This window comes from Thamnophis elegans, chromosome 4, assembly GCF_009769535.1.
Source record: "Thamnophis elegans isolate rThaEle1 chromosome 4, rThaEle1.pri, whole genome shotgun sequence".
In the NCBI taxonomy this organism is placed as follows: domain Eukaryota; kingdom Metazoa; phylum Chordata; class Lepidosauria; order Squamata; family Colubridae; genus Thamnophis; species Thamnophis elegans.
Genome location: NC_045544.1, coordinates 68,400,983 through 68,423,919, shown reverse-complemented (window position 1 = coordinate 68,423,919; position 22,937 = coordinate 68,400,983). Strand labels below are relative to the sequence as shown.

Here is a 22,937-nt window from a genome sequence, read left to right as displayed (position 1 = left end):
TTAAATAGCCTGTCAAACCTCAAGGATTAATTGTATTTCCTGTTGTGATGTCACAAATTTTATTCAGTACAATTCTTAACTACAGTTTTATTTGGGACAGGAAATGAGAAATTTATATAAGGAAATCAACAATACGGTATAATTTGTTACCAAATATCTAGATTAGGTTTCTAGCTCAGCAAAGACTTGATAATCCTGTGCTGACTAATTCCTTTTGGTCTGAGGAACTTTACAATAATTAGAATTACTAGCATTGTCGAGTATCTGTGGAATGTCTTTAGATGCTGTGTAATATGAGATGTCCACAAGCTTTCTGGAGAGTTCTAAACAATGAAGCCTATCAGGTCCCAATTAGAATACCATTTGTAAAGAACTCTTTAAAGCTGGTCATATGTACAATGTACAACATGATATACTAAATATTTCCTGTGTGACTGAGAGCAATAAAGAGAATTTCTTTTAAACACAGTCCTCAACTTACAACCACAATAGACTGAAATTTCAGTCCTAAGTCATTGTAGTTTTCAGTAAAGGCACCACGTGACCAGTCTCGGTTTTACAACAATCATGCAGTAAGTCACCATAGTCACATACCCAACCATAACCAATCACATAGCCAACCATGTGATTCTTAAGTGAATCCAACATATCCAATGGACGAGAAACCAGCACAAAAAATGTTGTGAATGTGAATTCATTAAAAAGTGCCTGAAATGCAATTATGGAGTGGGAGGGAATATAGCAATTTTAATTTTGATTATGGGTGGTAAGTAGTTTTTTAATAGTTTGTCATAACTTTGAACAGTCATAAAGCACTGGTCATCAACTGAGGACTACATATTGTTTCTGATGTATATATCAGTTTTTTATTTGTTTGATTTTGTTTTGGGTTTTATGTTGTCTGCCTTGGGAACTATTCTTTTACAACTTTCAAAAACCTGTTACAAGAAATTTGCAGAGCATTTTGACATATAGTTTGCCACCAGGACGCTTGTGGTGGTTTGCCCTGTCATTTTTTGTCTTGCCTCTTTCCCATCATGGCTACTTTAAATTAGCATAAAGGGATTAACTGATGGATTCAAGATTGGGGAAAAGCTTCTTTGCATTAGGACATGCTCCTGGTTGCCCTTAAAGAGGTCACAATTTAACCCCACCAGGAAAAGGCTTTCTTGGATCTGGGTGATTATAATTGTCATGTAGGATTGAATACATGGGCAAGTATTTCTCCATTTATTGTAAAGAGCTTTGGGAAATTTAAAATGAATAATATATAGGAAGCCCTCAAATTATAACCACAACTGAGCCCAAAATTTCCATTGCTAAGTAAGACAGGTGAGTTTTGTCACATTTTATGCAGTTGTTAAATGAATCACTGCAGTAGTTCAGTTAGTAAAACTGTTATTAAGTGAATCTGGCTTTCTCCCTGTCTTTGAAAAAGGTGATCCCATGACTCTGGGACACTGGCCGTCACAAATACATGCCAGTTGTCCAGGGTCCAAATTTTGATCACATGACAATTTTGATCACATGAGGACGCTGCAATGGTCATAAGGTGTGAAAAACAATCATAATCACTTTTCATCAGTGCCATTGAAACTTTAAATGATCACTAAATGAATGGTTGAAAGTCAAGAACCACCTGTATAAACATTTTTCATAAATATTTAATTTGCATACACTATATATGGCATGTGTACAAAGATGTATTTTTTTGGACGAGTCATAAGCTGGTAGACTGACTATGGCAGGAGATAAAGTAAGAAGTACACTCTTCGCTCTGTTTTGAAAAATAATAGATAGATTGGATTGTTTTTCCTTATAAATGAATGTCCAAAGTGAAGAAAATTCAGAAATGTAGTCCAGAAGCAAAGTATGCATGCAAATAAAAATTTTATGTTCACTGTTTTAGAGAAGATCTATCCATGACAAGTCAGTACTGTAAACTCCAATTTATTATATGGACTGCTGAAGCTAACACAGTAACAGTAAACAGTAACCTCAGGGCAAATTCTTTTGTGTTTTTTAAAGTTAGTAGCTTCCCAGTATAATCAAAGAAAGACAGGAAGTCGAAATAAAGACAATCTTAGTGGGACAAAACAATTCTTCCAATCTGTTTGTCACCTCACTCATGCATGAGCAAATGTATACAAAATTATTTTAATGACCAATTTACTAAAACTAATAATACATTTTAAATAATTAAATTTGCGTGTTAATACAGGTCAAAAACTCCTATCAACATAGGTTTCACTGGGCATCATATTGTACAATTAAATTAAAAATTTAAACACTACCAGGTCTATACATATTCATATTTTGAAAATTTGACATTTTTTCAAAATTTAAGTTTTTCAAACAATTTTTGTAACAGATTTTTTTCAAGCAACTCAGATCTTTAAAACTCAAATATTTTGAACATAAAATCAGACTCAGTTCTTTTGTACATAATTTAAGTATGTAAGTCCTTGCAAAGCAATCCTTCTTACTAAAATTGAATAAAGGGGATTATCGTTGGTCTGTTGTTATATTGGACTTCGGCGTTGAGAATCTGATATGAAATCATGTTGCAGGGATCCAACTTGAACCATTAAGCTGTTATTTAGATATCCCCAGTCATAGGATTCAGGAGAGAAGCTAAAAGATAAAAACAATGGACTTTGTAAAAAAAAAAAGTGAAAGTTTATCAGTGTTTCAAGTTATGCAATTTTATAAAGCTCTTCAGATGCATTTTACCAGTCATATTCTGACTGGACCTATTTGCTTCACTCCTGTTCCTGGAATAAATTCTAAGTGCATCTGACTAGACATTTGCTTGGCCTAAATTTTATACATAGCTGTTAATCCGGGACATGAAAAAGTTCACTTTTTATTTTTTTATTTATACAAAAGTAATTTTGATTAACAAAGAAGGAATAGTACCAAAGATATTTTGCTTAGTGATGATGTATGTTTGCAACATTCATAACCTGTTAGGTTGATTGTCTTTTCAGTTCTTTGTGTAGATTGGTTCATTGATGAAGTAATTCCTTTTCTTCTAAATTGTATGATTTATTGATAGAAAGTGTAAATCCCCCCAAGATTTTTCTGTGGCATATACAAACAAGGTTAAACTTATATAAACCTAAAGAAAGTATACTGTGCGGCATATAATCTGCTATGGTAATTGATTGCAGAGATATGCATAAAAGATATGCATAATTATAGTAAACAAATTATCAGTCTGTGTCACAAGTCTGTTTACCTGTGTAATTGATTAGTCCACTTTTAATGGGATTTTTTTAAAGAATGTGGTTATCCGTTTCACCAATTGTTCTAGTCAAAACACTACCTGCATACTTTTTTTGCATTTTTCTAGGACCTGAAGCCCTTTGTAAAGTTATGCCATTCTTTTGTAAGGTCTATACACATGTTTGTCCTACCTGCCATATATGCTATGTGGTGATATGCTCCATGCCAAATCATCATCACTGTCATATCTGCGAGGATTGTCAAAGAAATAAGTCCTTGGGTTAAAAGCATGAGTTGGTACTATTCCTGGATTCGTCTGGAGAAAAAAGAAAAGTTATTTATAATTGAAGCTATTTGTTGTTGTAGAAATCTGTTCTTTGGTTTCTTTTTAAAAATAAAAATGTAAATGCGTAGAATCATATATTAGAAGGGTACATTTAGATCATCAAGTTTAACCCCTAGTCAGTAAAAAAATCCAAAGTGAAGTATCTTGACAGATGGTTGTTGTTTTCCCATGAATTAGCCAGTTTCGGGGTCCATGATCTCTCTGGGTTACTGGTCCTACTGTTGCTCTTATGGTTAGCCCCCAATATTCAGTTGAATTCTGCCTTTCTGTAACTTAAACCCTTTTTTTTATTCTTTAAGAAAGTAAAAGCCTTGACCTTCTAATGTGACATTTTTAAAGATGTTGCAATAAAACTGTCATATCACCATTTAGTTTTTTCAATGCTAAACATACCCAACTCCTTCAATCTCTCTTCCTAGAACTTCATTTCTAGTTATTTGTGTATCCTGCTTGCCTTATCTACACCTGGTTGTAATTTTTTCTGTATCTTTTTTAAAGTTTGTACCTAGGCTTGATACAGAAACTTGAAGTCAGGTTTTGCCAAGAATAATACAGTACAACCATTAATTCCCATGACTTGGGGGTTACACTTCTTTAACCCCCAAGTCATGGGAAGTATAAATTCAGAAGTATAATTACATTTTCCTTTTTTTGTACGAATCTCATACAGCTGCTCTGCAATCAATTATTTTTCCAAGATCTTTTTCACAAGTAGTATTTATAGTCTGTGCATCTAATGGTTGTTTCATAAGTGATGATCTTTCTACTTGCCTTCTGTTATATTTTACTGTTTTTTTCAGCCTACAAACTATCAAAATAATTTGAATGATAATCTGGTCTTCTGGTATATTAGCTATCCTCTGGATATGTGTTTTATCAGAAGATTTAATATGTATACCATTTGCTTCGAACAAGCGATTATTTTAATAAATGAAGATTAGAGGACCCAGGACTGGTTCTTGTGGCATTCCTTTTGATAACTGTCAGCAGTATGATAAACTCTTGAGTATATATACTCTGAATATAATTTTCACACCAGGCCACTTATTGTCATGCCATACACCCGATACATCCCAGCATGACATGTGGGACTTTATCAAATATTTGGCTAATGTTAAGATAGGTCAACAATCTTATAGAAGTTATATAGTCAACAGCAAGATCAGATTGGTCTGGCAAGACTCTTGACAAATCTGTGTTTATTTCTGATAACTATCACATTGTTCTAAGATAGTAACAGATAATCCCTTTAACATTTGCTCTAGAGTTCTCCTAGTATCAGTGTCAGACTGACTAGTCTATAGTTTGAATTTTTTTTTCAAGGCAAAAGGAGGATAAGGAACTCTTGCTATTCTGAGAGTACTTTTTAAGATCCAGCAGGATTTTTAAAGTTATCTCTAAACAGCTACAAGTAACAAAATGTTTTAGGGGTCCTGTACATTATGCTTTACATATAAACGATCAATTATCCTTCCTTTACTAGAAGATATTTTATGTTTGGAAGGAGCCTTTCCAATTTTTTTCTAGTAATTCAACTACTTTGACTGTTCAATTTCTCAAATAAAAATTTCTACCAATCAGTTTGAGGAATGGTCTGATTTACATTAAATTTACATCAAAATAATCAGCCACTTCCTCTTTTTCACAGATATCCAGATATTTTAGTTTTTCATTTCATTTAGATCTATCAATCACCTGCTATTAGACTCCTGATGTTACAATTGAATATATAACTTCAAATAAAAATCTGATTAGATCATACATAATATCAGTGAAATCCTTTATCTGCCGCATATACAAAATTATATATAACGTATATTTTCAGTGGCATTCTGGTATGTTGGTTAGTTTAAGATTATCTTAATTTGTTTTTAGATAAAACTCTGATTCAATGTATATTTAGCTCTCTTTAGAATGTGTTACTAGTGGTGAGGTTTATGTTATTTGCAGATGAAACATTGACAGATTTATGGGGATGGCAAAACAGAAATAATGGGGAAAAACCTCTGTGAAAATTGTTTCCACTGCAAAGTTATATTGATAGAAATAAAACATTAGCCTTCATCTTCTATTAATTTTATAACTAATTGAATTAACTATTTTTCCTTTCCCATATAAACTTTTGTTTATGCAGATAAGAATTGCTTTAAACTTTAAGCCTTCTGGTGGCTTATTGCCAGAATATGTAATATTGATAACTTAAGAAAACTTAAGAGAAGAATTTTCTGTTGACAGTTGGTTTTTTTACTACCAGAAAACATGGCATGTTGAGATTGCACAGATATCTCCATATATTTATATGTACACTCCTAATGTTTTGTTTTTGAGAAATGGTACAAACAATATTGTGCAACAGACACTGTACAAATAATATAAGATAGATAGTTGCTAGGGAGCAAGTTCCCCAAGTAATCAAGGAAAATGAACAAAAATTAGGAGTGGGATTGAACTGAAGAAAAATACAAGGGAGAAATGTCAAAGAAGTTATGAATTACCATGTCCTCAATTATGAGAAGTGAAAGAAACATTTTTTTACAGCTGCTAATTATAAAGAGTTTGCCTTCGGAATTGCTGATTATTAATTGTAGATGATTGAGTAATGCTTCTTGCTGAGTAAGCAGAAGCAGATGAAAGGAATGGAAAACTAATGAATATAAATTCAATGAATACAAAGGCTGATGAATATGAATGAATGAGCAAATGGAAAATAGGAATTTTACAGAAGGGCTGTAAAAGAATTTTATCTCCAAAAACCTCTTACAGTCCTTGTAACTGAAGTTGAAAATGGACAGAGTTTATCACAGTTTACCAGCAATGCTTCCATTAAGTTTGTATCCTTGGCACAAAATAAAGCATGCATATGCAACAAATGCAACTACACTACAATGCTAAGAAAAAAAGAAGTAGAGGATTAGAACAGTGAGTGGCTGTATTCCAACTCAGAAAAGATCAAACTTTTCTCGGATCAATCAAATGAGGCAGTAAAACAAGAAATGGACAGGGTGGGGGTGGATGTTAAAAGCAAAGGAATGGAGGGGACCTTACTCTGTAGAAAACACTGATGAACCAGAAGCAAGATGTTCTGTGCTGATAGAATTTAAGAAGAGCTTTAAGACCATCAAGAATGCTCTTACAGTGGGAGACCATGATGAACAATATATGAGAGATAGGAGCACTTCAGAGCAGAACAAATGGAATTGATACCTGCAAATGGATAAAGAATATTGTAATTGTTTGTGATTAGCTATGACAAAGAACCAAAGGTAATGGGCACTAGATGGATAGGATGTCTTTTAAAATGTATTATTTTAGAGTTATAGAATCAAAGGATTGGAAAGGATCTTGGAAGCCTTCTAGTCAAATCCCCAAATCTTCCAGAAGCACAGATTAGGAATGTAATGCCAAAATACATCATACAGGAACAAAAGATGCTGTTATGAGGCTACATCTTTTTTCCTCTCTTGCTACAATAAATCTTGATATATTGTATTATTTCAATATAATAACTTTTCTATAATATACTTAAATATTATTGACATTCTATTCTTTAGATAAGAATAATGAAAATAGAGAAGAAAAGAAGGTCTTCAGTCAATATTAATTACAATTTAGGATATCTACATTATGATTTTATATAAAGTTGAATAAAACATTTTAAAAAATCAGTGACTTGCAGCACACTATTTCTTAAAAGGTTTTGATCTTAAATTAGTTATTTAATATTAAAGTCTTACTGTAAATGGAGCAAATTTTGCAAGAATTAAACTACCAATACAGGTAGTCCTTATAACAGTTCATTTACAACTGTTCAAAGTTACAACAGCACTGAAAAAAATGATTGATGATCATTTTCATACTGATTGATGACCATTGCAGCATCCCCATAGTCGTATGATCAAAATTCAGATGCTTGACAACTGACATATATATATGATGGTTGCAGTGTCTTTAGGCATGTGATCATCTTTTGTGACCTGATAAGCAAAGTCAAGGGAGAAGCCAGATTTACTTAACAACCATCTTACTAAATTAATAACTGCAGTGATACACTTAAGAACTGTGGCAAGAAAGGTCAAATAATAGGGCAAAACTCACTTAACAACTGTCTCATTTCGCAACAGAAATTTTGGGCTGAATTGTCATAAGTCGAGGACTATTTGTAATTAGAAAAAGAGAAAAAAGAAAAAAATAATAATCAAAAGCTGAGTGAAAGTTTAAAAATTACACACACCCAAACACAAATCAGAGACAAATCACCAAGAAAGATATACAATACAATAGCAGAGTTGGAAGAGACCTTGGAGGTCTTCTAGTCCAACCCCCTGCCTAGACAGGAAACCCTATACCATTTTAGACAAATGGTTATCCAACATCTTCTTAAAGATTTCCAGTGTTGGGGCATTCACAACTTCTGAAGGCAAGCTGTTCCACTGATTACTTGTTCTAACTGTCAGGAAATTTCTCCTCAGTTCTAAGTTGCTTCTCTCCTTGATTAGTTTCCACCCATTGCTTCTTGTTCTGCCTTCAGTGCCTTGGAGAATAGTTTGACTCCCTCTTCTTTGTGGCAATCCCTGAGATATTGGAACAGTGCTATCATATCTCCCCTAGTCTTTCTTTTCATTAAACTATACATACCCAGTTCCTGTTCTTTATATGTTTTAGTTTCCAGTCCCCTAATCATCTTTGTTACTCCTCTCTGCACTCTTTCTAGAGTCTCCACATCTTTTCTACATCGTGGTGACCAAAACTGAATGCAGTATTCCAAGTGTGGCCTTACCAAGGCATTATAAAGTGGTATTAACACTTCACGTGATCTTGATTCTATCCTCTGTTTATGTAGCCTAGAACTGTACTGGCTTTTTGGCAGCTGCTGCACACTGCTGGCTCATATTTAAATGGTTGTCCACTAGGACTCCAAGATATATGTTGCCAAAATTTTAGAGTTGGCATTTGAAAAGGTAAAACTTAGCGTAAACTGATGTTAGCGATAAATACTAACACTCCTACCCCCTCACACACACAAGCTTGTTCAGATATATTCATAATAAGAGAAGAAGAAATAGTATATCAGCTGCTTTTTGAAGATGGCAAATGGTAACAACCCTCCCCCCAAAGAATTATTCTATTCCCTTTTTAGGTCATTTTTCTCTGAGAAGAGCATGTAAGCTTCCTTAGGCAATTGTATGAAAGAACAGGATTCTAGCTTGAGCTTGATAGTAACATTGGCAGGTAGGAAATACTTATTTCACAGGGTGGGAGTGATGCAATAAATAAACATCTGAGACTATTTACTAAGGTGTCATGACCACAATGATATTTTAAAAGCAAATTAAAAAATGTTCACTTAGGTTTTGCAACAGTTAATTTAGTCATTTCCTTTAAAATAAGTAAACATTAAGACACATATGTAACTTACTAGGTCTTTTGTAGGATTTCGAACACGGAAGAAAAACACCACCAAGGAAGTGGGGAGAAGTTCCCACACAAACAAGATTATTCCAAATACTATATAGCCAGCATCACCCAACTGGCATTTCAGATCTGCCTGTTACAAAATTAAAGGGAAAACTGTTTAAAATAGTCAAGTATTAAATATTTGTAAGCAGATAGTGAGATAAAACTTTATCTGGCAAGCAATTTTCTAAGATTTTTGCAGCTTCCAAATCTAGATATTTTCCAAATTTTCTCAGCCTAAATAAACAAATATGCATCTATCTGTCCTATCAATACTTATTGCTGAGCACATTCTCCAAAGTTGGTAGAGACAGCGGTCATGCATGGGTTAACTCAATCATTAACCAATAGAACTGAGTCTACCAAAGTGATGTCATCGCCTCTGAGGAGCATGCTCCCGCTTTTTAGACTCAGTTTGATTGGAACTGGCTGTGCTCATTGCTTTCTCCTCAACTATTCTTTTAAAAAAAATGGATTTAGTCAAATTTTATTGGATTTATCAAAATTACTAAGCAAATTGGTCCTAAATTGTCTCTCTGGTCTGGGTCAGAACATTTCAATTAGTGAATACTTACTAATGCATTGTATCAATACTACAATCTGTATTAGAAAGAGATATATCTAAGGAGGATACATTCTGAAAACATAGCTTCAAAGTGTTAAACTGTAGCCTGAATCAATCATGGATAAATTGATTTAATCCAGAATCAGTCAGATTGATTTACACATAGGTAATCTACATATGAATCACTTGAAAGCATGCCACATTTAAATACATTTTAAAATACATAACAGGATTAACTCTTCCTGTTACACAATCCCCTTTTTTCAAAATTGTTAATCCAGAATAGGAAAGGTTCCCATTGGCTTATCTGATATATTGTAAACTTTTCATCACAAAGCTAAACCAAATGAATGGAAACCAATTTCGTTTTATTTAAGTACAATGACAATAAATATTATACTTAAAAAAGAAATTTAAAACTCCCCTTAGCTAAAGTATTACTGGTATACAATACGCCATTAAAATTATAGAAAACCTAACATTTCAACACCACCCATTATGATTTTTTCAAAGTAAATCTTTTTTTGCAAAGGGCAAAGTGGCTTATGGTTTCCCTGGTTTTAACATACTCTAGATTATGATTGTTCAGTCACATATAAACATTTCCTTCAATCCTCCACTGAAGATTCCATTCTCATTTTTATAAAAATGATGCCAGTAGTCTTGTAATCTTTTTTTTTCTTGACATACTGTATATAGTTAAAAGATCTTAAACTGGAAATTGCAATGATGTGGGAACGGGGAGGAAGGATTTTTACTTTTATATCATTAAGTATAAGTATCTAAATGAACACTGTATTGTTAGAAGAAATTGCTACACAGTACTTGCCTGATCAGATACATTGTACCAATCATAATCAAAAGAGTTCATTGCCTTATTTTGAGAAAATGATAAAATAACCAGGTTGTAACAGGCTCTTGAGGTATACAATAGTATAACAGTTACTCCTATTGATGTTAACTGGCATACTGATGATCCCTAGAGAAAATATTAAAACACAGATATTAAAACACAATTGTTACTGATCACGAAATGTTCAAGGTTCTAGTTTGAGAGACAATGTGTAGTCAAATCTCAAGTAATTTTGGACCATACTAAACCTTGTGCTTTGTAATTCTGCTGGAATCTAAAAAGTGCTGATACCTTACAATCTTTTTTGGTGGTGCAGGGTAGAAGGAAAAAAACAAGGAAACATTGCTATTTAATGTTCCACACTTGAAAAAATATATCACATCATAGTGGAAAAAAGAAGTTAACATAATTCAGAAAAAAGTTTTAAGATCTGCAAATAATTCAGTCTGTTTTTTCTTGAGCAGGAGGATATATATGCTGATATTAACCAGCTGAGCAGGAATTATACATTATGCATATCTGTTGAACACCTGGAAAATGTTCAGCATCTTTTTTAAATGTAATTTATAAAATAGAACAAATGCAAGGATTATTTTGTTACAAATCATTGCACTGTCCAGCAAGTAATTATAACAGTTGCAAAATTGTGTTCATAAAACAGTTGCAGTCGCATTAGGACTACCAATTGGGCATAAATTAGAGCATTTCTAATAACAGAATACTACCGTATGAAAGATAGGAAGATAATTTAATTAAAGGGAAGTTTCCTTAATCAAAGACAATTAGCCCCTATAATATCATCCCTGTAGAGAAAAACAACAAAAACCCTCTAAAATAGAAGGAACCAAGATTTCTTTGAAAAAAAGACACTTTTTTCTCTATCTTTATAGAACCTTTTGGAAAGAATAAAATCTCAAGGAATAAACAATAGCACTCTCAGTGTTGAAAGAGAAAGAGCCTGTCTTCGTTCCAAGTAAGAATATAAGCAGTCTCCTTAATCGGTTCTAAAGCCTCTTTTGTCCACTTATTCCTTCATTAAATCTTCAGTGATGGAAATGAGAAAGATAATACAGTCTTTGGTTAGCTGCTGAGAAGTGACAGATGGAAGTTCCTTATTGTTCCCAATCTTAGACTATGGTCCTTCAGTCATCTGATTGGATAGGATGTTGAAAATGCCAGATCATGGCATCTAAAATACCAGTATACGTTGTTCAGTGACAAAATTGCTGAAAGGTTGAGACATACGCCCATCTCATAAAATCTCTGCATTCTAGATTTGGGGCACTCGGAATGTTTAAAACATTTTTAACATGAAACTTTTTTGTATCTTTTGCTTCCACCAACTTTAAAAGTTCATTGACTTCTGAGCTAGGTCTTCAGAATGATTTAATATTCTTTTTATTTTGGCAACTTTCATTAAATTGCATTGGTTTATTATGCTAGACAAATTGGTGATTTCTTAAAAAGCAAATACTATGCAAATTGGTGTGAAAATTGCAGTTTGTCAATATTGGACAAAGTGAACTTTATAATTCAAAGGATACATTTCCTGACTACTATTCATGTTTATATGTTGTTTCAGAACAATCTAAGCAGAACATATTCTCAAGAAAGTATCCACAGGACAAAAAACTGCTCTTTCAGATGTATTTTTTTCTCAATACAGGTAGTCCTCAATTTAACAACAATTCATTTAGTAACCATTTAGTTACAATGGCACTGATAGTGACTTATGACCATTTTTCACAGTTAAGACCTTTGCAGCATTCCAATGATCATATGATCAAAATTTAAATGCTTGACAATTGGTTCATACTTAAGACTGTTACTGTGTCCCAAGGTCATGTGATCACTTTTTGTGACCAGACAAGCAAAGTCAATGGGGAAGCCAGATTCGCTTTACAACTATGCTACTAGCTTAACAACTGCAGTGATTCATTTAACTGTGGCAAGAAAGTTCATAAAATGGGGCAAAATTCACTTAACAAATGTCTCTCTTAACAAGAGCGGTGTTGGGCTCCATTGTGGTTGTAAGTTGAAGATGTTTAAGTTTGCTTCTGGAGATTTGGAGAGAACAAAGTGTGGTCCTGGATATACCTATACCAATCTGGTTTTGGAGAAAACTATAATAAAAATGCTATTTGATACCCAACTGAACAAAATAATTCTGATATTTTACAATAAACTGAAATTTAGGTCAGAATATCTCATCACCTAACAACAACTAAGTTTGCTTTTTCCTTAGATCTGGATAATAGAATAAGACTATTGCCAATGAAGCCCTTCTTTTGTTAAAGTTTTTAAAAGGGTTTATTTTTACTTAGGACATTTAGAGGTTTTCAGAGTTGTTTAAATGGAATGTAATAATTTTAGCTGATTGGGTAAAACCTGTAATTGGTTGCTTTTAGACTGATATGTGGATGTGGATGTCATCAAGTTAGTCGGGGGCCCTGGCAAATACATAGACAAGTATGTAGGTTTTTTAAAAAAAATGTTTTCAGAGGTGGCTTGCTATGGCCTTTAAACTGATTACAAACATCAATTTTACAACTTTATAAAAAAATAAAATAAACTATCAATTGGATTCACCCCCACTAATCTTGATTAGACACTGAAGAAAAATCCTTCCATTCATGAACAAGATACCATTCACTTATCTGTATTGGAATGATTTCCCCGTAATAAACAAAAATACATACAAAACACAAAAAAACTAAGAGGTACTTTACCTTGGATTCCAAGTAAATATTTGCTAAGGACATTTTGGAAATCTTGTAGAGACAAATGGAGAGTGAGATGGCACAGAGTACAAAAAGAGTGTCATTTATAGCAACCCTGACCAATACAATTATCCTCCTTTCTGAATTTTCTAATTTCACAAGCACAGCACATGTTAAATTCACCAGCAGGAAAAGTAGACTGACCACGAAAGACACCAAGTAGAGGGGTAACCTAAGCAAGAAGAGGGAAAATAGTATTACTTTTACAATTATTATTTTAGCAAATATTAGTAGAATACTAAATCAGTCTTCCCCAAATTGGTATCTTCCAGGTGTGTTGGGATTCCAGGCTGCTTAAAAAAGGCTTTGTGTTGCTCAGTTTTTCCAGAAGTGCGTAATATGCTCTCTATGATAAAATAATTTTAGAGTCTTGATTCTGTAACCCAAATTTCCTATCACTGAATTTTCAGGAATACATTGGACTGCATCTTGACATTTCTAAAGCGACAAATCATTGTAGCTTGCACAAACCAAGTCTGTAGCTTAACTAAATCTTAATTCAATTTTCTCAGAAAATTATTACAAATTAAATATAATTGTAATTTATTAAAAGTAATTAAGCTTTCTTAGTCATGGTGCCTATCATGGAACAGCCTCTTCCCCCCAACCTTCCACCCCCAGGTCTGGAAGGCCCAAACCCTCTTAATTTTCCTGAAGGCAGTGAATACCTGACTCTCCCTGCAGGAGTTGACTAGGATGGTAATGAGCCCAATATAATTGTAAGCTTCTTATGGTGCCCAGCTATTGTATTTTGTCTATTTTTAACTTGGTTTGTATTTGTGTTTTGAGGTCTTATTATGTATTTTAGAGTTATTGTTATTAGCTGCCCAGAGTTATGCATATACAGCAAATAGGTAGCTTTGTAAATTCTCTAAATAAATTAATAAAAATAATTGTTATTTTTCAAAAATACATGGACATGTTTTTTATTCCTAGAAATAAAATAAAACATGTCCCTATAGTATGCAACTGCTTCCCCCCCCCCTTCATTCATGTTGGAAATATGTTTTTACCTGTATTTAAGTAATTCTGGTGAGTATTTAGATTTAGCTTTGAAAATCACCTGTAAGAAAATGAGACTGTGTTATTAAACATGCAATGCATAGTAGGGCTGGTACTCTCTTGTACTGCGAGTTCATTATATTTCAGATGGATGACATGGCCACATACGTACATAGCAAAACCATTGCAGAGCTCCTGCACACTTGCTTTAAAAATTTGCAAATAGACAATTTTCTATGTGGCAGCAAAATTTTATTCATCAGTGTGTTTACAGGAAATATATATCTTATCCTAGACAAAAAAAAAATCCTGCAGAAGCGAAAGTAGCTTTGTATACAATCAGAGAAACCAAGCAAAAATGAAGACTATGATCATCCATTCAATGTCAGGTTGTTTTGAAAGGAAACAATTTTGTAGTAGTGCTTGTGTGTCACCCCAGGTTCTCCAAACTTTCTGGCTTCGCAGACTGGTGCGGGGAGGGAAGAGAGGGGATGGTTCTGGGCAAGTGATGGGCAAGACAGGGGGGCACATGCTTGACAACTGCTTGCGCAAGGGGGAATGCACATGTGTGAGCGTACTTGCCCACAACTTTGGGCGGCTCAGTTTTCAACACCTCACGGCCCAGTAGTGGACTGTGGCCCTGGGGTTGGGGACTCCTGTTCTAACCTATCTAGTAGTTCTGTGGTGGTCTGATTGCTTATGCTCCAAGATTAAAATAGGAAACACTGTCTCTGATTGAGTTCAAGTTGTAGGGACTGCTTGGATTCAGCCATTTAATTTCTTGGTATTTTTGCCACTTATCTTCCTTTGGAGTGCTCTTCAACTTTCCAGCCCAGCTCACCACCCTGGGATTGCTTGATAATCTCTCAGACCAGGTGCTTGTCCATGCGAAGATCAGAGAAAGGATCAATGGGGCAAATGAGGCTCATGCAGGTCAGAAAAGCACCAATGCTTCCTTTCATGATTGTCATCTACCCTTCCTGACTATTGCCCAGGACTTCCCTATCTTTAGCTTTTTGCTTGTAGATTGCGTTTTTTTTTAATTAGAGGAGATTCTGTTAGTCACAGCAAATGGGTACTCTAACTCAGTTCTTTTTAAACAAAGGAAATATTTCACCCTTCTCTCCGTTAAAAAGAACCCTCAAAGGCATCACAATATTTTTTCAAAGTTGCATTATATAACATAGCAAAAGTAGGAGCAGGGCATATATAAATAGGCCACATATATAACTTTACAAAAGTAAAGTAACATAATTTTATTTATTTTCCATGTTCAATGTATTATCAGAAATTGCAGTTTCCCTTCCATGTATCTTTGTAACACAAGCTTCCTCAAACTGGTCTCACTTCAGATTTGTAGCTTTCAGCTACCAGAAATCTCATTGATGATTGAGGAAGTTTTGGAGTTGAAGTCTACATATTTTGAGACTACTTAGAGCTGTCATGCATTTCAGAAGCAAACAGACAATCTGTTACTCATAATTATTAATCATGCTTAATAACATTCAAAGTGATATATCTTTGGAGAGAAAACACCTTTTCTCAAAATTTTCCTTCAATATCCTTGAATGCTGACATCCCCCCCCCGTTAGTAAAAGAACTAAATAATCCCCCCCCATGAGATCTGCACCTTCATTTCTGGATTTGAAGTCCTGACACTTCCACATGGCCAGGTACTCCAAAGGGAGAGGAGCACATGGATTTGTCAGACTCTACCTCCTCCTTCCCCATACTCACTTTGCTCCTTTCCTTTCCATCTGGTTAACTGAATTTTAACTGAATTTTAATTTTAAATGTAAGGTTCTTATTCTTTTTAATGTTTTACATGGTATTTTAATGGTATGACTATAGTTTATGAGGCCTAGAGTCGCCTCAATGCGATGGGCAGCATAGAAGTATAATAATACACAAAAATAAATAAAATATTTCCAAGTTCACAACTTACTAAGAATCAAACAAAGAGTCACAAATAATCAGTTCTTTTCTTAATATTATATGATAGGTCATATAATCTTTATAATCTTGAGCCAATCTTTACAATCAGTTGGCTTGGCTTAGGGCTGCTTTTATTGCATGTGTGCTCTTCTCAACCCATCTCCATTATACTATTTTCCTGAATATTCCCTTCCCCAGCTGTTTTTAGGATGGTTCTTTGGGGAAATTATAGCTTCTATAGCTATCATGCACAATTGATTGTTGAACACTTCTACCCTGGCAACATTTTCAGAAACAGATGAACCATGATTGTCTTCACTTCTGTTGATGGGTGGCTGAGAATTAGAAGGAAAAATCTCATCCCTGCCCTGTTAACAAACTGAAATGACAGTAATTGGTGCTACAGTTACACTACTATAAGTAGTAAAACATCTGTAATCCTTCAAATAACGTCTCTTCTTCCATTCACAACGCACAAGTTTCATAATGGAGTAGTATTATTCCTTGCCATGTGCTGAAGAAACAGCAATTCTTTTTCCTTTAAATACCACCATCATACATGTATCTCACAAACCTAAGGCACCCCCGCTAGCTTAATTCACCAGAAACTTCAGCCTTGTGGATGTGTTAGCAACTCATCTTACATCTCTCTTCAAAACCACTTGAAAACTGAAGAAATATTCACCAAACATACAGAGGCATTTCTAGATATGGATAAACAAATTTAAAGAGTGGACATTCAAACTAGCCTGTGAATCCTATGGGTGATCTGATTTTCCAGGAATTTCTTTAGTGTCAATTTAGCCTAAGACTGAGTCATAGGAAAAGTCAGTTTGAAATGGGATGTATAGTCATATAGATTTTGGTCTGGCTATGTCTATGATTCTTTGTCCAGGGATAGAGCCTAGCAATGGTAGGAAGGCCACATCATATTGGATTTGATAAACATTCAGTAATCATATTGTCCAATATTTTTTATTATCCTCTAAATCTCCATTTGTTTCTACTAATCTAAAAATGGAGATCAAACTGTAATTAATCTCTCCCAACTTTGCACAGGAAACTCTTCAAAAGCAATATGCTTAAGGATGATGAGAGTTGTAGTCCAGTACAACTAGAGATAATACCATGGAGGGTACTTCTATACAGGCAATCCTTCACTTACAACCACAATTGAGCCCAACATTTCTGTTGTTAAGTGTGAAATTTGTTAAGTGAGCTTTGCCCCATTTTACAACTTTCCTTGCCACCGTTGTTAAGTGAATTGCTGCAGTTTAAGTTAGTAATACGGTTATTAATGAATCTGACTTCCCCATTGACTTTGCTTGTCAGAAAGTTGCAAAAGGGGATCACATGACCTCAGGACACTGCAATTGTTATAATGTATGAATCAGTTGCCAAGCATCCGAATTTTGATCACATGACTGTGGTGATGTGGTCATACGTTTATAACTTTTTTCAGTGCTAGTGTATCTTTGAACAGTCACTAAACAAGCTGATGTAAGTTGAGGACTACCTGTACATTATGATCCAATCTCTATATGCTATAGTCAAGCAAGAACAAAAAAATAACCATGCAGAGTTCTATGCACCCAGCAATGCATATCAATAGGATTCTTAGCCTTGAGATGCCAGGGCATGAATGGCATATATCAGAGTTAAATGAAAGCCCTGATGTATAACACATCCAATTATTATTATTTTTGGCAGCACATATCATGTTCAAATCAGACTTAACTGAACAGTTTTATCTGGATGCTTTAAAGATAAGGCTAAAAACACAGAATAACATTCATGTACAAACATATACGGAATGGAGGGCTTTGATAAAACAGTATTCATTTAAAGGTTGAAACATTCTCAGATTAATCTTGATTGATGGACACATTCATGCAGTTTTCCTGGAAATAATCCAGAAGTGAGTTACCATTGCTTTTTTCCAAGATGTTTTTTTTAATTTCTCAGCCTAGCCTACGGCCCTGATATTCTGTTGATTCTCCTATCCAAGGACAGATAGTCCTTGATTTAGGAGCATAATTGAACCTGGAATTATGGTGATAAGTTATTGCAGTCATAAGTCGAGGCATCATGTGACCAGATATTATTTTTCAACATTTTTTGCAGGGTCATTAAGTGAATGCGGTGCTGGTTAAACAAATCCATTTTCCCCAATGGGTGGGGTTTTTTGCTCAGAAACTGGAAGTAAACATCATAAACTAGCAAAGCAATCGCAGATTCTTCTCACATGACCACAGGACACTGCAAACAGTGGTAAAATTGAGTTGTTTGCCAAGCATCAAAATGCAATCATATGATTTGCATAGATGACAGAAAGTATTCTCATCCTTCACTTTCTATTATACAAAAGACAAAAAATGACAAAAGAACAGAGTACAATTCATGCCACAAAATGTGTAATAGATTGGATGACATAAATCCTGATATAGGTGGAAAAACATCTAAGCTAAATTCTAGTCCTAAAGTAGAAAGGATATAGAAGTGAACTGAGCCAATGTTTTGAAAACAGGTTTATGCTTCCTCAGTATTTTGTTGGAGAAGGACTTTATTTATTGAATTTATTTAAAATACAATGCTTCAGAGTAGATCTACATTATATGTAATACACACAGGATTTTTCAATATATTGTCCACTTTGTCAGCCAGTTTTGTCTGTTTGTCTGAAATGGTATAGAATCCCATGCTTGAGCTAGGACTGGAAAACCTCCAAGGCTCCTTCCTTCTATTATTCAGTTAATCTGTTATTATGAGAAAAGAGTAAGATTCAAAAATGATACATATCAGCCTTCCACTACTTTTTTCCTTCAACTTCTTCCTCCTAAGCTCTGCCTATCATGGCTCAAAATCTAAAAATAAGCCCAACTAAGATAAACAGTCATAGAGGCAGAGATTGCAAGAAAGAGTTTAAAGGCAAGAACATATTAAAGCCTTTCTTCTTTCATTCCTTCCATCCCACACTTTCATTACTATTGTCTCAATAGGTTGTAGCACCTTGTCTGGACATAGAGGATAAGCAGATCAGCCCTAGTTAGTATTGGAAGGGAAGACTATCAGGACAGCCCAGAAACTGTAGGCTAGAATGGGAAGTTGAAATGTACTGTAAAAGAATGAGATGGCAAACCATTTCCAATATCATTGCCAAGAAAAGTACATAGATGTGTCCGTAAAGTCACAGGAGTCAATTTTCCATTTTAAACTTGTATAAAGAATTATGGGATTTGAAATCCAACACATCAGGAACACCACATTGGAAAAGTCCATCATAACAGATTGAAAGAAAAACTCAGCCTCTTTTTATGCCAATTAACTATTTGTTAATTATTTTACTTTCTTGGCATAATTTCAGTGACTCTTAAAGTATTTATTCTGTTGTATTAACAAACAGTGTGTAGAGAGGGAATTCTTAGCAGTTTTGCAAGTATTTCCTAAGTTTTATTAACATTTAGTAACTTGTTCACACTAAGCAGGCTGGATTTAAGGCACACTGAAGCACAACCTGTCTTTTTATTTGGATAAAGGTTGCCTCTGGACTGAGAGTGTGTTCCTCGCCTCCCTTTTACACTTGCCCATGCATGTCTGATGTGACAATGTAGGTGTAATAGTTAAAGGGGTAGTCTGTGGCAACAGGCAGATTTACAAGCCAAACTTGTCGCTTGATGTTTATCTGAATCTCTTGACTATAGTAAGCAATCTTAAACATGTTTTCCTTGAATCACAATTTTAAATGTGCTTCTCTGAATCAATTCCCATTATATTCAGTGGGAATTATTTACAGTGAAATAAATATGCAAGAACAGCAGTTTGACTTAGTACTATAGATTTTGGCATTATTCCACCTAAATACTTGTTACTTATTCACTAAACAATAGCAAAACTATTTGTTAATGCAATGTGTGAACCTGGCTATATTCTTTCAGTTTAGCCTCTAAGAAGTAAAATATGCCAAAACTTAATTGGTTGCTGTGTAATGCTTTTGCAAATCCTTGTTTTCAATACAGTAATAATAAAACTTTGTCTCATTTGCATGTAATGAAAGACTGGTATATCTGCGAATATTAAGGCACCTTTAATGAGTGATTCTGGTCCAAGTTCACAATCACAATAAAAATTATAAATCATTATAATATGAAGCACTGAAGCTAAACTTCAATCAACCTACTATTTAACTGAAAAAAACAACATGAAGTCAATGAGACCCCTCCCTAATTCCTATTTTAAAATAATGTTCTGCCTAACTTCTTTAAAATTTCAGTAATGCTTTTTTCTTGCCTGTTTCTATAAAAAAAATTTCAGCAAAGCCTGAAATTTAACGCCAATATTCCTTATTTATTTGAGATATTTCAAACATTAAAAGTGTATAATATGCATTTCTTTCCAAAATTATTTCAATTATTCACACACCACTGCAAAACAGGGTTGCTGCCTCTCTGAGCATGTTGTTAACTGAAGGATCCTTAAGAATAGCTTGAGACTTCCTATCTCCTTGATCCCATTTAAAAATTTTGCACCCACTCCAGTGTTCAAAAAAAAGATTTGCTTTGCATGTAAAATCAGCACTGCTCATGGAACAACAAGAAAATAAAATTAAAGACACCACTACATAATCCACTGTGAACCCCATTTGTGAACCATGTAATTTTTGGTGAGGAGAAAGAGGAAGGAGTTATTCCAGAGTGGATAAAAACAAAGCTTGATGGAAATCTTGCTTCAAAGTTAATGACCAGAAATCTTGGATTTATCCTATTTTTCCTCTCCCTCCTCTTAAGAGCAACTGAGATCTCGATTTCCTGCTGAATTATGCTGCATTGTGAAAGCCTGTAAAATCAGCTGGTCTGACCAATTGGCTGAGTAAGAAGTTTTTTTTGTTGTTGCTACTGTCTCTGTCTACAAATTAGGGCTCCTCCTCCAAATGTCCACTTTGACGAGCCAGAACCCCCATAGCTTCGATAAACGGGGGTTCTAGCTAACATATGACCCCGCCTGACATTATCTAAAGTAAGATATTCGCACAACGCGGACGTGCGATCTGTTGCCGTAGCACCGCGCCAATCCGGCCATCCGAGCGCGGGAACGTCCGTCCGTCCCTTCCCTTACCTGGGTGAAGTAAAGGTTCATAAGCGTCAGGGTGAAAAACTGGAGGCACACCGGGAAGCAATAGAGAAGCCAAAAGGCGAAGGGGCTGAGAGAATTGGCGGCGACAAAGTCCTTGAAATAAAAGGAGAAAAGCACCGTCCGAAGAGAAGCCCAGAGCAGGCATAGAAATAAAAAGACTGTCTGATAGCTAAACCTCTTGTGCCGGTAGTGTAAGACCAGCCAGAGCTGGATGTAAATGAACAGGAAGAGGAGCGAATAAAAGACGGTGTAGGCAATGGTGAGACCCAGCTTCACGTACGGAGGCACAGCCGGGCTCAGAGTAGGCAGGAAGCTGCCGTTCCTCAGCGCGTCCCATTCCAGGGCCTCCATCGGCGCCCGGGATTCGGGCGGGCAGAGCTCAGGCTTAACTTTGCCGGCGGTGGCTCCTGTTGCTGCTGCTACTACTGCCGCCGCCGCCTTTCATCTTCGTCAGGAGAGGAACCGAGCGAACGAAAACAACCCGCACTTCCTCTTTGGCAGCGCACTGGTGGCTGGAAGCACATGATCTCAGGACAGAGGGATTCATTGGCGCGTCCTCCGTCAGCAGTTGGCCGGGAGCGAGCCGCTGTTTGGGACGCCTCCTTCGCTGGCTCTCGGACATGGAAGGGTGCCCCCCCCCCTCCCCTCCGTCTTCGGCCGCTCCCGGGTTTTCAGCACAGCTTTGTTCTTCAGCAAGGGCCTGCTGAGCGAGAGCTTTCAGTGCATTCCAACGCAGTCCAAGATGCCAGACTGTCTTTTAATTTGTCGATCTTATTTACGCATCTCCTTGCATCTTCCTCCTCCTCAGTTGTGTCCCCCCCTCTCCTCTGGATGTTAACTGTTCTGAAGGGGAAAACGGATGACGCGTCTTATACAATACAATACAGTACAATAACAGAGTTGGAAGGGACCTTGGAGGTCTTCTAGTCCAACCCCCTGCCTAGGCAGGAAACAGTGTTTCTCAACCTTGGCAACTTGAAGATGTCCGGACTTCAACTCCCAGAATTCCCCAGCCAGCGAATGTCCGGACATCTTCAAGTTGCCAAGGTTGAGAAACACTGCCCTATACTATTCCAGACAAATGGCTATCCAACATCTTCTTAAAGGCTTCCAGTGTTGGAGCATTCACAACTTCTGAAGGTAAGCTGTTCCACTGATTAATTGTTCTGTCAGAAAATTTATCCTCAATTCTAAGTTGCTTCTCTCCTTGATTAGTTTCCACCCATTGCTTCTTTTTTTTAATAAAAGTTTTTTTTATTTTTTATTTTCAAAACAAACACAACACATAAAATCTTCCTTTTTTACATACTGTAGAAAGTATCAGTTGGTTACAAAAGGCTTTCTTTCGTGCATCTCTTCCACAGTCATCAAGCATAATTCATATTAATTCAAGTATTTTAACTCAGATATTTATACATGTTACCATCATCATACCTCCATTTTCATTTGACTATAGTTGTCTAAACGTCCTTCATCATAAAATATACCAAAATGTAGTACATAACCACATACTGGCATTTCATTTACTATTTCTAAAATCCTCCAATGACACTAAATCCTTATATCCTATTCTAGCTAAACATCCATAATATTTAATAACAAAGTTTTCTATCCTTCTTTCCAAATCACTGTTTACAATTTACA

General features: G+C 35.3%; 1 protein-coding gene across 1 annotated transcript; it reads right to left on the bottom strand.

Moving 5' to 3' along the window:
* Window positions 1–1,821: 1,821 nt before the first annotated feature.
* On the bottom strand, window positions 1,822–21,809 carry GPR137B (G protein-coupled receptor 137B). Its single transcript, XM_032215714.1, has 7 exons — window positions 21,276–21,809; window positions 14,240–14,289; window positions 13,176–13,398; window positions 10,423–10,572; window positions 8,991–9,119; window positions 3,420–3,544; window positions 1,822–2,634 (listed from the first exon to the last, which is right to left on the bottom strand). The coding sequence occupies exons 1-7, from the start codon at window positions 21,642–21,644 to the stop codon at window positions 2,523–2,525; spliced, it is 1,158 nt and encodes a 385-aa protein (XP_032071605.1). The 5' UTR covers window positions 21,645–21,809; the 3' UTR covers window positions 1,822–2,522.
* Between the last annotated feature and the right edge of the window lie 1,128 nt (window positions 21,810–22,937).

Bases quoted from the DNA above. Each gene is read 5' to 3' on its own strand.
- GPR137B (XM_032215714.1), bottom strand. From the start codon at position 21,644: ATGGAGGCCCTGGAATGGGACGCGCTGAGGAACGGCAGCTTCCTGCCT. The intron at 13,399-14,239 runs GTAAAAACATAT...CTTCTTGCTTAG, and splicing joins CCAGAATTACTTAAATACAG to GTTACCCCTCTACTTGGTGT. The intron at 10,573-13,175 runs GTAAAGTACCTC...TATTTTCTCTAG, and splicing joins ATATTTACTTGGAATCCAAG to GGATCATCAGTATGCCAGTT.